Genomic DNA, 14943 nt, shown 5'->3' with positions numbered 1-14943 from the left:
TTTAGTCGGGTTATAGCATATTTTTATTAACCCAATATAAATATCGGGTTGCAAAATTTAATCGTAACCCGCCCAATGAAAATTTAGAAAAAGTTCAACCCGCCCAATGATTTTGTCGGTTTGGTCGGGTTAACCCGTCCAAACCGTTCTTCATTTTTTTTTTTATAATTATTATTGTTCGTTTCTAGAATTCAAGTAACAAAAATGTTAAAAAAATAAAAATATATTATTTATATTTCAAGTTAAATAATGCTATAGTTTAAATTAATTTTAAGAACTTTAATATAAGATAAATATAATTGAGTAAACATAAAATAATTGAATAAAATAATAAAAAAAGTGATAATATAGTGTAGATTTTAAACTTTAACTTCAATATCCAAATACATTAAAAATTATTAACTATAAAATCTAAGTTTTAAGTTAAAAATTAAAATGTCCAAACTTTAAATACAAAATAATTTAACTAATAAATGTAATTTATATAATATAAGATATACACTTTTATTAAAAAATATATAAATCGGTTTAATTCGGTTTATTCGGGTTAATTGGGCGGTTTAGAATAATTTGTAAACCACCCAATATATTCATTGGGCGGGTTGGATTTTCATTATATTATTTCGGGTTGTATTTTTTGTCGGTTTATTCGGTTTGGTTTGGGCGGTTTATTCGGGTTGAGCGGTTTGTAAATTTTATTGAACACCCCTATTGTATTATGTAAACTTGAAACATTTTTTTCATATTTATTTTCAAGCTTTATTGTATTTTTGACAAGTGTTGCTCAAACTTTGTTACACTTGTGATATTTTAATTATTTAGTGATAGTCCAAACTGCATAAACCACACCGCACTAATTTTTGTGGTGTTGTTTTTTAGTTTCGCGGTGCGGGTGCGGTTAGAGAAATTGAAAAAACTGCATGTGCGGGTTGGTTTGAAAATTTAGTCAAAAACTGCACCACCCGCACCGCAAACACCCCTACTGCGTAGTTGCACGGTGGTTGCATCGGATGAAGGTTTCAATCAGACGATGGTTGCAGGGTGGTTGGTCGAAGGTTGCATCAGACAAAAGTTTTTAAGTGGTTGGCCAAAGGTTGCATCAGACAAAAGTTTCAATCAGACGAAATAACTGTTAGCAAAATGTTTATGCAACTGTAATGCAACTATTATGAAACATTAAAAATCAGAACAATATTTCCACGTATGTAATTCTATATGCATGTCTTTTTATGATTTAATATAAAGAAATTCACCATTAGAAATTTGGAAAACAACGAAAATACACCAGGATAAATATTTTACTGTAGTATTGATGTATTTTTTTTTTATTATACTTGAGTTGGATTGTTTGGGAACTCTAGTTCAACTTTTTGAGATCTGTCTTTCATGGATCTGAAAATTGCAGTCATGACATTAGTTTTATGCAAATTAAACTAGATTTTTAGTTGAATTTTAGTTTCGTAGTAGTTTTTTTATACTTTTTTTTTTTTCATGAATTCAAGAACTGTTTTGATTGATTCTAGTCGTCTTCTCAGGTAAAGTCGCCGGAATTAATGATGGTTTTCTTATAGGTTGAATTTTCGTTTCGGTTGCGTTGGGTTGTTGTGTAGTTGTGCGATGGTTGCGCGTAGTTGCCCAGGAAGCATAGATCTTGGGTTGAAGGTGTGTTGAAGTGGTATTTGTGTAATTTTTTTTTATTTGAGCTGTATATTTATTTATTTGGCCAACTCGAAGTATTTTTGTAATATTGTTAAAATCTTAAAAAATATATTGAATAATAATAATAATAATAATAATAATAATAATAATAATAATAATAATAATAATAATAAAAAGAAAAGTATGAGTGGTATATACTCCTTCCATTTAAAAGCTCTAACAATTTAAAGGTTGCCCATGACTGGTTTCAATGGAATATAAAACTCTAGTAGATCAAGTCATAATAACTTATTAAATTTGAATTTAGTGGGTCATGTGACACCTATGAAGTAGCAGCATATGGTCTTGTGATTGATTCCAATAGGTTGTGAACCATAATATATACACACTGATACATGTTAAAACTCTTATCTTTAACATTTTTCTATTATATAATAATCTTAAAGATGTGCTCAGAGATTAAGGCCACACCCCCTGGATGTGGATCATAGTCTAAATAGAATAATGTACATAAATCTATGCTCTATTTAAATAAATACAATTTCCAATCCAACCTAAAATTCCAGACTGGAACCTACAGTAACCTCGATTATACCCTAAAACCCACACCCCCACTTAAATAATAAACATTTTATTACCATATATTTCTCTCTTCATTTTTTACTGACCTTTCTTCCTAGCATTTTAAATTTTTTTTTTGATTCAAGCGTTTATATATTACACAATACATAACTTGGGGCTGAACCGACATAACACACACGCACTTTATCTTGCCATGCTCTGCTCAAGTGGTTCTAGCATTTTAAATTTTACCTATCAAACCAAACACTCATTTTCTAATTCACAAATTTACAGCCCACCCACCTTCAACTATGTCAGTACCCCTGAAAATAATAACCCAGCAAGACAAATTAAATTGTCAGGAAAAAAGAAAATCTACAAATAGTTTTTTAGAAAAAAAATTACTTATAAGAGAAATGGAAAACGACAACCTATTTTTATGATTATAACTAAAAATGGTAATTAAAAAAAATTGTAATAAGGAGGGGTGACGCTGGTCAAGGAATTGGGATAAAAACAGAAGAGTAACCTGAGAGACACGTTTCCCAGAATACACGTGTCAGTAGGTGATTGGTGGGGGAAGGTAGGGAGCAGCAACGTCTTGGAGTGCATGGAGTGAGCAAAGCAGTCAAAGCAAAGACCGGATAAGCCAAGCAGTAGGCGTACAGTCAAAGCAAAAACTGTCACGGTCAAATGCTTAGCTGGTACTTTATTATTTTAAAGGAAGTAATTAATTAATATTAATAATCATATTATTATAATAAAGCCTCGCTGACTGGGCCCACCATTTTTTTTATGAAAAAGAAATTATTAAAATTTTGTTTGGGTTATTGTTTTTTAAAATTAAAATTTAAAAAAGTATCTGAAAATATTCGATTTGGTAAATCGAGATTGTGGCATCGTACCGGGGATGGTCTTACTTTTTTAACCATGGCTCGGACCCAAAGTATTGTCACCCGTGTGGGTTGTATGGATTTTAGTAATATTGAATTATTCTTATTATTTTCCTACGTGCGGTCAAAAGAAAAAGACCATTTTGTCCTATGATTGTCCCCATAAAATGACCTTTTTTTTTTCTTTAAAAGGACATTTAATTGTTTGTATATATATTTCCTTTTCAAAGTTCGTGTGTGTTGAGTATTAATTGTAATTAGTTTCAGTATTAATGTCCGTTGGCAAACAAATGGTGTGGCATAATTTAAAAAATTTAAAAACATTGAAAGCAAAATATTTGGTGAAAGTTGAATATTCAAACCATGTCTATATAATATATAATCAATTGAAGTTATTCAAGTATTTGAAATTCCTATTTATTTACTCCACATTATGCCTTTATAAAAAGGAAATTAAAAATAAATATATACGTTAACAAAGCTTAACCAATTTGGGGGGAGGGGTAGAATTGTCATTTGGGAAAGTCCCTTGGGGGACGAACAGGGGAAGAATCTAGCAAGTAAAAATAACTGGGAAACGGTTGATTAAAGTGAACAATTTAATTGACTGCACGTGTGGTGCGCGGGACGAGGGGCAAAGTTACCGGCTACAGCCCGTAGCTCCCGGTTACCCGATATTTCAAAGTCTCACACATTTTTATGCCATTTATTTATTTATTTATTTATTTTACAGTGTGATTGTTTTTAATTAATTTATTTTTTAATAATTATTTTTATTATTTTCCGTGAAGGGTTTTCATTCAGCTAACTGCCCAAAAGCAGAGCCAAAGGAGAAGCCTTTGCCAGAGGGAGGGATATGGCTTTTCTCTACTCTCTTCTTCTTTGACCCATGGCGGTACGGCCTCTTTCTTAGTTTTTCCTCTTAAGGCTCCTCAAGTTCCTCCTTTTTTTATGATCTGGGTCTTCCATTTTATTTTAGTTTTTCATTCAAAATCTCTATATCCTTCCCAAAAAGAATAATAGTTGGTTTTTTATTTTTGATTTACTGGTCTTTACTCTCTGCACTGTTTATTTCTCTTTGAATGGTCTAAATTTTCTTTCTTTCTTTCTTTCTCTTGCTTTATGGCACATCTTTTTTGTTCTGGTTAAAAGGGGTTGTTGATTTAACCCTTTTGAAGCTTGAGCTTGAAGTGAAAGAAGTTTGATTATGTATTTATGATGTGTTTTATGATGATGGAAATGGTGTGCTTTTGACCATAAAAAGGGATCAGAGAAAGCTAAAGGAACAGGTGTTGTGTGTGTGTGTTTGTGAGTGTGCAATAAAGAGACTAGTATAGTTTGCTTGTGATTGTCAATGAGTGAAGAAAAATAAAAAATAAAAACTTGAGGAATTTCTGTTCTCTCTCTTTTTTTCTTTTATCTCTTTTCACACACTTCATGTGCCAGCCAGATGTAATGTGCCCTGAAGGGTGCTTGTCCTTGCAGTGATTTTTTTTTTCTTTAAAGGGTTTTTCATTTCTGGGTTAGATTTTGGTTTTGGGTGGTCTGGTTTTCCTCTTTGGGTTTTCAAAAATGCCGATGTATCAGCCCTCAAAGAGGGATGGGGTTGCTGGTTTTGCCAGTGGTGGAGATGCGCATGTTCTAGATCTGGACACAGCTGTCAAAGATGGAGTCTTGGGTGGTATTGGTGGTGGAGTTGTTGGAGCTGGTGGTGGTGGTGACAAATTGGATCTGAAGAAGATGATTGAAGAGCTTGACTTGTCTGAGGTACCTTCTGTGTTCATTTGTCCAATCTCTCTTGAACCAATGCAAGACCCTGTGACCCTTTGCACGGGCCAAACTTATGAGAGGTCCAACATTCTCAAATGGTTCAGCTTGGGACACCTTACTTGCCCCACAACTATGCAGGAGCTTTGGGATGATTCAGTCACCCCAAATCGAACCCTGTACCATCTTATCATAACCTGGTTTTCACAGAAGTACTTGCTGATGAAGAAGAGGTCAGAGGATGTGCAAGGAAGGGCCTCAGAACTTCTTGAGACACTGAAGAAAGTTAAGGGTCAAGCTAGAGTCCAGGCCCTTAAGGAGCTTCAACAAGTTGTGGCAGTACATGCCACTGCTAGGAAGACAGTGATTGAAGATGGTGGGGTTGCTGCAATTTCATCTCTACTTGGTCCATTTACATCCCACGCAGTTGGTGCCGAAGCCATTGGAATTCTTGTGCACTTGACCCTTGACTCAGAATCAAAAACCAATTTGATGCAGCCTGCTAAGATTTCTTTGTTGGTGGACATTTTGAATGAAGGGTCTATAGAGACTAAAATCAGTTGTACTAAGTTGATTGAAACTCTAATGGAAGAAAAGGATTTTAGATCTGAAATTGTTTCGAGTCATAGTCTCTTGGTGGGACTGATGAGGCTTATTAAAGATAGGAGGCATACCAATGGTGTCCTGCCTGGACTTGGCCTTTTGAAAACTATTTCCTTGCACAAGGAAGTAAGGGGTTTGATTGTTAGGATTGGTGCTGTTCCTCAATTGGTTAATTTGTTACCTTCTCTTGATCCTGAATGCTTGGAATTAGCTCTTTTTATTCTGGATGCATTGTCAACTCTACCAGAGGGAATATTAGCTTTGAAAGTTTGTTCAAACACCATACCGAATATGGTCAGACTTCTTATGAGAATTTCAGAGAGCTGTACTCAGTATGCACTATCAATCTTATGGTCTGTATGCAAACTTGCCCCGGAGGAATGCTCACCAGTGGCTGTTGATGCCGGTCTAGCCGCAAAACTTCTCCTTGTCATTCAAAGTGGATGTGGTCCTGTCTTAAAGCAAAGGTCTGCCGAGCTTTTGAAGCTTTGCAGCTTAAATTATACAGATACTCTATTCATTTCCAAGTGTAAGCTTACAAGGACAATACAGTGATTGGGAAACGTTTTCTTGTATGTTATACACACCACTTTCTCAAGTGACTTGAGGCTAAGGAGATGATGATGATGACCTGCTTGGATTGAATTCAAAAGATTTTCAGATGAACCCCCCAAGAGTGTGGCAATTGGGAGGTTTAAGGTACAAAACCAGCTCTCCTGTATATAGTGAAAAAGTACTTAGTTCCAACAATTGATTAAAAATTCATGAGGAAGAATCATAATGTGTACACCGGAATTATGTCCGGCCTTTTTGTTTGCTGGTGTTCACCTGTCTAAATTGTCAATGTTTTTCCAATAAAACCCAGCTAGGAAGAAGAAAGTTTTTTTTTTTTTAAATTGTTGTTGGATAAAGATACTTGTAGGAGGAGGGGAAATCGCTTGTGGTAAAAAAGAAGGGAAAAAAGAAAAGGAAAAAAACTTGGAACTTGCAATTGCAATTGTAATTGTTGAGGAATTGCTTGCTTCCATGTTACTCTTGTAACTCTTTTAGTTCATAGTCCAAAGGGTCTGAAGGCCTCTTTATTTTTCTTTTTTGTTCTTAGTGGGAGTTTTGCTATTGACCCCACAAATGTAAAGACTTGGAAATCCATTGTGCATTGTCCTTCAAGATATCCATTCAATATGTAAAATGAAATTAGTTTTAATCATTGCACTTTCCTCTGTCTTTATGCTTCTGCAATACTCTTTTGATCTCAATACCTTTATTTATAGGTTGGTTTTTTTGTGGTGATATTGTAGTTTAGTTTCTTTTTCTATTAAATTCTCTATGGAATTATCCCAACACTCAATTGATTGCATCCCATAACTTACTTCTCAAGTCTCAACTGGTTATAGAACACATTTCATTTTCCCTTAAGTACTTGCTACTTAGTTGGTTTATGCAAATCTAAGTCTGATTTGGGTTGTTGATATTTCTCATCAAAGTGTAGATTTTACACTGTTATAGCTTCATTGACACAGAGATAGGGGAAGTGGGTTGCAGGTCCTATAGATACATATTATAGATACACTGCATGTGCAAACACTTTTGCTAACTTTGGAGATGACTAGACAAGTAGGTGGATGATGTACTTCCTTTTTTATCCTTTTGTGGGAAGTGTTTGAACAGGGGACCCATCGTTACATTCACTCACTCACACACTCATTCACTACTCACTGCTCAGCTGAATTGAAAAGAAAGACTTGAAAGCTCATAGCTTTCACTGAATAGTTGCTTCAATCTTTCCAAAAACATGTATATTATTATATACATTTATATTGGCTCCAAATTGTGGGGGCAACTGAAAAAAAAAGAAAAAAATACTGCTTCTGCTTCCCCAGGAATCTATCATCTTTACCCATCTAGTGGATTTTGATATAAAATATAAAAGAAAAAGAAAAAGAAGTAGATAGGGTCATGAAAATGATATTTTTTTTGGTTGTCAACAACAAAATCATACTTAAGATTTTCTTTTATTAGATTGTCTTTGGATGCACGTAGCGTTCAAATAAAGATGGGCTCTTCTTCCCATCTATTCTTTCCAACATATTGTTTGAGTTGTGATTTTTGGTGGGGTTTTTGAGTCTCCCTTTGTTGGGGGACATCACTCTCTTGTTTGCACAATCTTACTTTTTTTTTTGGCTCATACATTACACAATACACACTACTTTATTTTTTTTTTCTCTCTAGTCTCTATACACAATTTATTATATTTGAATTTGTTTTGATTGAAATAGTCTCATAATAATTCTTTTCGTTGCATTGAGAAAAGGAACCTTAGTATAAAAGGTGGCTTGGTATTGGCATCTTTGAACGACAGGTTGTCCCAAATTCATGGGAAAAAGCTAATTCTTATCATAAAAAAGCCAATTAGAGAATTCTTGTCACTGTTTTAGTATTGACCCCCGTTGAACTTTATTATTGGTGATGGGCTTTTTAAGGTCTATATTTCGGTTTTGTTGTGCTATACTGTGGATCCATTTTTATATAATTATACAATCTTTTCTTTCTTCTTTCTTCCACGAGTATAATCAATTAGTATTAGTAGTATTAGCACACACAACCATGAGCTCTTGTAGGCCCATGAAGTTTTAAAATGACCAAAGTCATTTTATAATGAAACAAATTATGTAAGTGAGTTAAAGAGTATTATTTATCTGGTATTTTCGTTTGTTTAAGACTTGAGAAAGTGGTAATGATTTCATATAATCGATTTGATAGAATCTGGGACGTGAGATATTCTTATGACAATAGCCTAAGAATCAAATCTTCTACGGTTCAACACGGGAAACGTCTACTAAGTTTTTTTTTCTTAAATAAACTTCAGAAAATTATATAAACTTAATTCTTCAATTAATTAGCCACACTTATATTTCTCTCAACTCTTATATTTATAGAAAGTTGGTACTTTTATTAAGTTCTGTCATATTTTGGCGGATATAACTTTGTAAATTAGTAATTTTACCTTATAAATTTTCACAACTATAAAATTGAACTCCATCTGAATAATAACAATAAAAAAAAAAATCACTATATTTTTTTCTTTATATATTCTTAAAAAAAAAAAAAATTGATTTTAAGGTGCATCTTCATCCCAAATCACATTTCCATCTCCCCATTTTCCATATTTTCCAATTTTATTTGTGGGATAGAAATGTGACAGGTAATTTAAATTAATTAAATGCACCTTAAATCTTTTATCTCCACATTAAAAAAAATGCCATTAAAGCTTTGTAAAAAAATAGCTTCTTTTTCCAATTGCATATCATAGAACAAATTGATGATTGAAGCTCTTGCTCTCTTACACCTACACCATAAAACTATTGATTTCAAATTGTATTAATGTTATTTTTTTTTTTAGCCAAAAAATTAAAATTTTATTAAATCAAATCAGCTACCAAGATAGCTTCCAAATCAGCAGGGACAAAACCCCCATGGAAAACACAGCCAGGAATAGAACCAGAAGAACGAGCTAAAAAGTTAGCCGCCTGGTTCCTAGACCGTTTAACAAAACTAATTGAAATAGGAAATAAAAGAGAGGATTGCATAAGAGCAACACAATCCGAAATTAAAAGCTCCACCGGAGACAATAACCACTTCTTCTGTTGCACGGCTTGCACCAACAGCAGCGAGTCCGACTCCACAACCACACCAGCAGGCACACCCCCCTCAACCCACCTTCCCTTCACCCAACTGAGCGCCTCCTTCAACGCCATAGCTTCAGCCAAAAACGGCTCCTTCTTCTGTTGCACGGCTTGTATTAATGTTATTGAGTTTGCTCAGCACTATAAAATACAATTGGAGAAAGAAGATTTTTTTTTACAAGGCTTCAATGACTTTTTTTAATGCAAAGATAAAATAATTTTTTTTTCACTTATTAATGTTATTAAGTTTGTTGAAAAATATGTTTGGGATTAACATTATCTTGTTCGCATTAATTATTAACATATAAACTGTCATTAAATATTTAATTATTTTTTATAAATAAATAAATAAATATTTATTTGTTAAATATTATTAAAATAATATAATAAATAATCAAATGCGAGCAAAATATTAACTATTATCCCCGATTATTTCCTTATAACCATTAGATTTATTATCTATGGCTATAAAAACTTCTATACTATAGGGATTGTTGCCCCTGATTTTGTCCAAAATACGTGGACCAACCGTACAATGACATGTGGAAGGAAATAGTTTAGCATTTGAATTAAAAAGCTAAGTCTTTATAAAGCAAAAGGTAACTGTGGATATGCTTCCCGGAGAAGGCATGCAAAGTCTCATATGCTCCCGGAGAGCAAGATGGCATCAAAGTATCTCCGGGTGGTGTCAGGCTTCCTCTGAACAATCATCTCGCATTTAATGCCGGATGGGAGGAGGAGTATTGGAACTGCCACACCCAATAAAGTCTGACGACACAACCCCTGATTTGTACCTACTAGGCTATGACCAATAAAGTCTAGTGACGGCTACTCTGTGAAGAATCACATCAGTCAAAGGGGATCAAAGACTGCCCTCATAAAATCCCTACAGCACCTAGGGATTAGACCATGCATTACCCATGATATATTCATTGGGAATGTACAACTTTACTGATAGTTACAGAAATGCATGTACCTTAATTCTGGGGATAACCCCACAAAAACACTATAAATACCCCCCCAAAGCTCATTAAAGAAGGGTCGAGAATTCTGGGTTGCATAAGTGCTAGAAGAGTAAAAACTCACCAAGAACATTCTCTGTATTAAATACTATCATAAATACACAGACTCGTGGACTAAGGCTCATTAACGCCCCAACCACGTAAAAATCTTTGTCTCTTAATTTCTTATAGCTCTCTAAACTATTATTATTTTATTGGTTGCCGAAAACCTCGGTCAACATTTTGGTGCTTTCATTGAGAGCTGAAGAAAGCTTCTATAAACGCACACTACATTACAACAATGGTGGAGACTCGAAGCACACGTCAACCTTGCCCTCTTCAAGATGCTCAAGATCCGAATGAGGAGGACGTGGCCTCAAGAGCAACCGAGGGTTCCGAGGAAGAAGAAGGAATTCCTGATGACGACTACGAGGGAAACCTCGATGAGTACGCCTACGATGAAGGTAGCTGCTCAGAATTGGTACTCTTAAGGCAAAAGGCTGTCGATCATGAAGCTGAAATCGCAGCCCAAAAAGCACAAAACCAAAAGATGCAAGAGGTGATGCTGGCCATGCAAAAAGCCATGGAGGCAGCAGGAATCCACGTGCATCCTAAAGCCATCCCTGCTGGACTTGGAAAGGAACCAGAGAAATCCTCGCCAAGTACTCAAAAACAAAAATCTAGGGAACCAAGCCCTATAAGGTATCCCGCTGAAGGGAACCAAAAGAAAAACCCTACTTCTACTCCCGGGAAAAAGAAAATAGTGCAGGATCCGCGAAAGGTCCGCTCAGATTTCCCGAAAGGGAAATGTCCGCAGAGGGGCAAACTTCAAAGAGGGAGTCTTGGCCCTCAGGATCGAGAGGACCGAAAAAGCGTTTCCGTGCACCAAGAGCCCGGGGGGAGAGGAAGAAGGGGACAGAAATGTCCTCCCGTTGATCTGAGGAATCAAATCAACGGAAACCAAGGTGACCTCCAGGATCACCTTGACCAAAAGAAATACGGACCCGCGGTCTCCACGAGAACGTTAAACGAAGGAATCATGGCAGAACTCGCCATACTTCGAAAAGACATCGTCCGAGTCTCCCAGAGATAGAAAGGCGGCGACTCCGACTCAGAGTGTGAGGACCAGGAGCCATGTGCCAAACACATCCTGGAAGCGGAGCTATCCAAGAACTTTAAGATGCCTGAAATGGCAGCTTATACCGGGAACTCTGATCCAAGTGATCACCTGTCACGGTTCAACCGGGCCATGACGGTCATGAGAGTCAGCAATGACGCTAAGTGTCTGTGCTTCCCGCTTACTCTAAGCGGGTCCGCAGAGGAGTGGTTCAAGAAATTGGAGCCAGGATCTCTGGGCTGCTGGAATAAGTTACATACCAACTTCCGGAGACAGTTTGTCACCGCAAGAAAAGTCAATCTGGAGGTCAGGGCCTTGACTAACATCAAGCAGCTGCCTACGGAGACACTAAAGAATTACATAAAGAGGTTCCGGGAAGAAGCCTCAAAAACCAAGAAAGTAGATGACGAACAACAGCTTGCCCTCCTCCAAGCAGGCATCCGTACAGGGACTCCATTCTAGAACGAACTACAACAAGAAGGAGCTGCAAACTTTCAGGACTTCCAGAAGAGAGTCCAAAAATACATTAACCTTGAAGAGGCCCAAATAGTGGCCTATGGAGGATATTATCCCACCGGGATAACGGGATATGTGCCTGGAGCCCAGCCCTCGGGCACTGTGCCAGCAGCAGCTCCACCGATGAGCGGCATACAGTTCTCTGCCACTCCCGGATATAGCCAAGGCCAGGCCATGGCCCCTGCATCGTCCCATTTTGGAAATCCCTCAGGGATAAATGGACAAGCCCCCTCGCACTCCGCTCCGACAGCCAGCCTAGCCGGTCCTTCCCAGGGCTCGAGGAGTAAAAAGTCCTCCAAAGGCAGCACTCGAACAGAGGAAAAACGACAGAAAAGGGGGTATACTCCTCAATATACCCAGTACACGGAGTTAACGGACTCTCAAGAACGTGTGTACTTTGCTACTAGGCAAAATACGCACTATCGGAGACCACCTCCTTTGTACAAAGACAGCTCCCGGAGGGATCCCAACAAGAGATGCGAGTACCATAATGACATTGGGCACAGCACCATAGGATGCAAAAATCTCAAAGACGAGATCGAAAACTTAATCCGATTGGGACACCTCTATGAGTGGATCAAGAATCGGTTGCCTCACCTCAACCCAGGTCAAGCGGCTGGAACTTTGCCACAAGTAGCACCAGGGGGTGTAGCAGGGGTATTGGCTCCAGTTGCTCCCCCCGGAGATGCTCAGCATATTCCCGGCCTGCCACCTAGACCTAACAGTAGAGTGGCCATGATCTCGGGAGGACCCCACATCGGAGGGACCACCCGCAAGGAGCTAAAGCAGTACGCAGGGGCCGTGAAACACGATGAGGTTTGGGAAGTTACTCAACTCCCAGCTCAAAGGCCCCGGCTGATGGATCAACCCATTACATTCACGGAGGAAGACGCTAAGACAGTGCGTTTTCCTCACCATGACCCGTTGGTCATATAGACCCCCATTGCCAATAAGGTGGTGGCCAGAGTCCTGATCGACAACGGGAGTTTCGTGAATTCACTGTTCAAAGAGGCCTTTACTGCAATAGGCCTGACGGACCGAGACCTCTCACCAAGTGGTTCCCAACTCACGGGGTTTAATGGAACAACACTTATCCCAATGGGAAAAGTGAGGCTTCCAGTCACCTTGTGCCCGGACACGCCCCAGAGCACTTTCAAGTACTGCACGTTCGTGGTGGTGGACTGCCCGACAGCCTACAACGCAATCCTCGGCCGACCGGCCTTGGTGGACTTTGGCGCAGTCACATCAATACGGCACTTGTGCCTGAAATTTCCAACCCAGGAAGCTGGGATAGGGACGGTGAGAGGAAATCAAGGGGAGGCGAGGCAATGCTATAATGTTGCTGCCCACCTACCCGTGCTGATGGTCCGAGAAACTATTGAGCCAAAAATGGCTGAAGAAGACGAGTTGGATCCCCGTGTGGGATCCAAAAAATCGTAAAACCAATGGAGGACGTCGAGGAGATATCAGTGTGCGACCTCGACTCCACCAAAGTACTCCGGCTAGGAAAGAGCCTAGACCCGGAGGAAAAAGAAAAAATAATAAAGACACTGAAGGGTGCCATTGACGTTTTCGCGTGGTGCCAGGAGGACATGACTGGCATAAGTCCCCATGTCATCACCCATGTCCTCAATGTCAACCCGGACATGCCAGCGGTCCAGCAGAAACGACATCCCCTCGACTCAGTGAAGGCCGAAGCCTTAGAGAAAGAGGTGGACAAGCTATTAACAAGCGGCATGATCCGCGATGTTTACTACCCGGAATGGCTAGCCAATCCGGTCCTGGTGCCGAAGCCTAACGGGACCTGGGGAGTTTGTATAGACTTCACTGATCTAAACAAAGCTTGCCCAAAAGACTTTTTCCCTCTGCCCAGGATCGACCAGATGGTAGACCCCACCTCCGGATACAAGCTACTGTCCTTCATGGACGCGTACGCCGGTTATAACCAAGTAAAGATGCACACAGAAGATGAAGAGTGCACTAGCTTCAGGACCGATAAGGGGGTATACTGCTACCTAGTCATGCCTTTCGGATTGAAAAACGCTGGTGCAACCTATCAAAGAATGGTTAACCGGATGTTCAAAGGCCTCCTGGGACGAAACATGGAGGTGTACGTAGACGACATGTTGGTCAAGTTTAAGGCGTGCAATAGCCACGCGGACGACTTAGCAGAATGTTTAGAAGTGGTCCGGAGATACGGAATGAAGCTCAACCCAAAGAAATGCACTTTTGGGGTCAAATCAGGGAGGTTTCTGTGCTTCATTGTTAGTCAGAGAGGGATTGAGGCAAACCCAGAAAAAATTCAAGTTCTTCTGAGCATGCCATCCCCCAAGAAACACAAAGACGTGCAGAGCCTAACCGGAAAGGTTGCTGCCCTGAGCCGTTTTATCTCCTGGTCCACAGATAAGTGCATTCCCTTCTTCAACATTCTGAAGAAGTGCCAGAAGTTTGAATGGTCTGACGAGTGCGAGGAGGCATTCAAAAAACTGAAAGAGCACATGGCCAAGCCCCCAATCCTGTCAAAACCCGTTCTCGGAGAGGACTTGTTCCTGTACTTGGCCGTCTCCGAGCACGCGGTCAGCGCGGCCTTTGTCCGGGAAGAAGAGAAAACTCAGCATCCCATGTACTACATCAGTAAGCGCATGATAAGGGCGGAGACGCGGTACCACGTCATTAAAAAACTTGTTCTTTGCCTCCTAATGGCCTCAAGAAAGTTGAGGCCTTATTTCCAAGCTCACCCAATCAAGGTGTTGACCAATCACCCACTCCGACAAGTCCTGCAAAAGCCAGAGGCGTCCGGAAGGCTCCTCAAATGGGCAATGGAGTTAAGTCAATTCGACTTACACTACGTACCCCGTATTTCCATAAAGGGGCAAGCGCTAGCAGACTTCATCACCGAATGTAATGAAGCCGAAGCAACCGCGAACATACCGGCACCGTCGGTCCCAGCATGGAAAGTATTTGTGGACAGAGCCTCCAACAAAAATGGATCCGGAGCGGGGGTTGCAATGATATCTCCGAGTGGACTTCGACTCCAGGAAGCCCTACGGTTCGACTTCTCGGCTTCAAATAACGAGGCCGAGTATGAAGCCTTGATAGTAGGGCTGAGATTAGCAAAGGCTGTGGGGGCCAAAAGAGTAGAA

At 39.2% G+C, this 14943-nt stretch overlaps 1 protein-coding gene across 1 annotated transcript; it reads left to right on the top strand.

Moving 5' to 3' along the window:
* The first annotated feature begins 3835 nt into the window (after positions 1-3835).
* LOC115713939 (U-box domain-containing protein 30) lies at positions 3836-6690 on the top strand. The gene has a single exon (XM_030642424.2). The coding sequence runs from the start codon at positions 4686-4688 to the stop codon at positions 6036-6038; it is 1353 nt and encodes a 450-aa protein (XP_030498284.1). The 5' UTR covers positions 3836-4685; the 3' UTR covers positions 6039-6690.
* The last annotated feature ends 8253 nt before the right edge of the window (positions 6691-14943 follow it).

The sequence above is a fragment of the Cannabis sativa genome, chromosome 4 (genome assembly GCF_029168945.1).
Source record: "Cannabis sativa cultivar Pink pepper isolate KNU-18-1 chromosome 4, ASM2916894v1, whole genome shotgun sequence".
In the NCBI taxonomy this organism is placed as follows: domain Eukaryota; kingdom Viridiplantae; phylum Streptophyta; class Magnoliopsida; order Rosales; family Cannabaceae; genus Cannabis; species Cannabis sativa.
The sequence above is the reverse complement of the archived record's forward strand: the minus strand, read 5'-3'. Positions and strand labels throughout refer to the sequence as shown.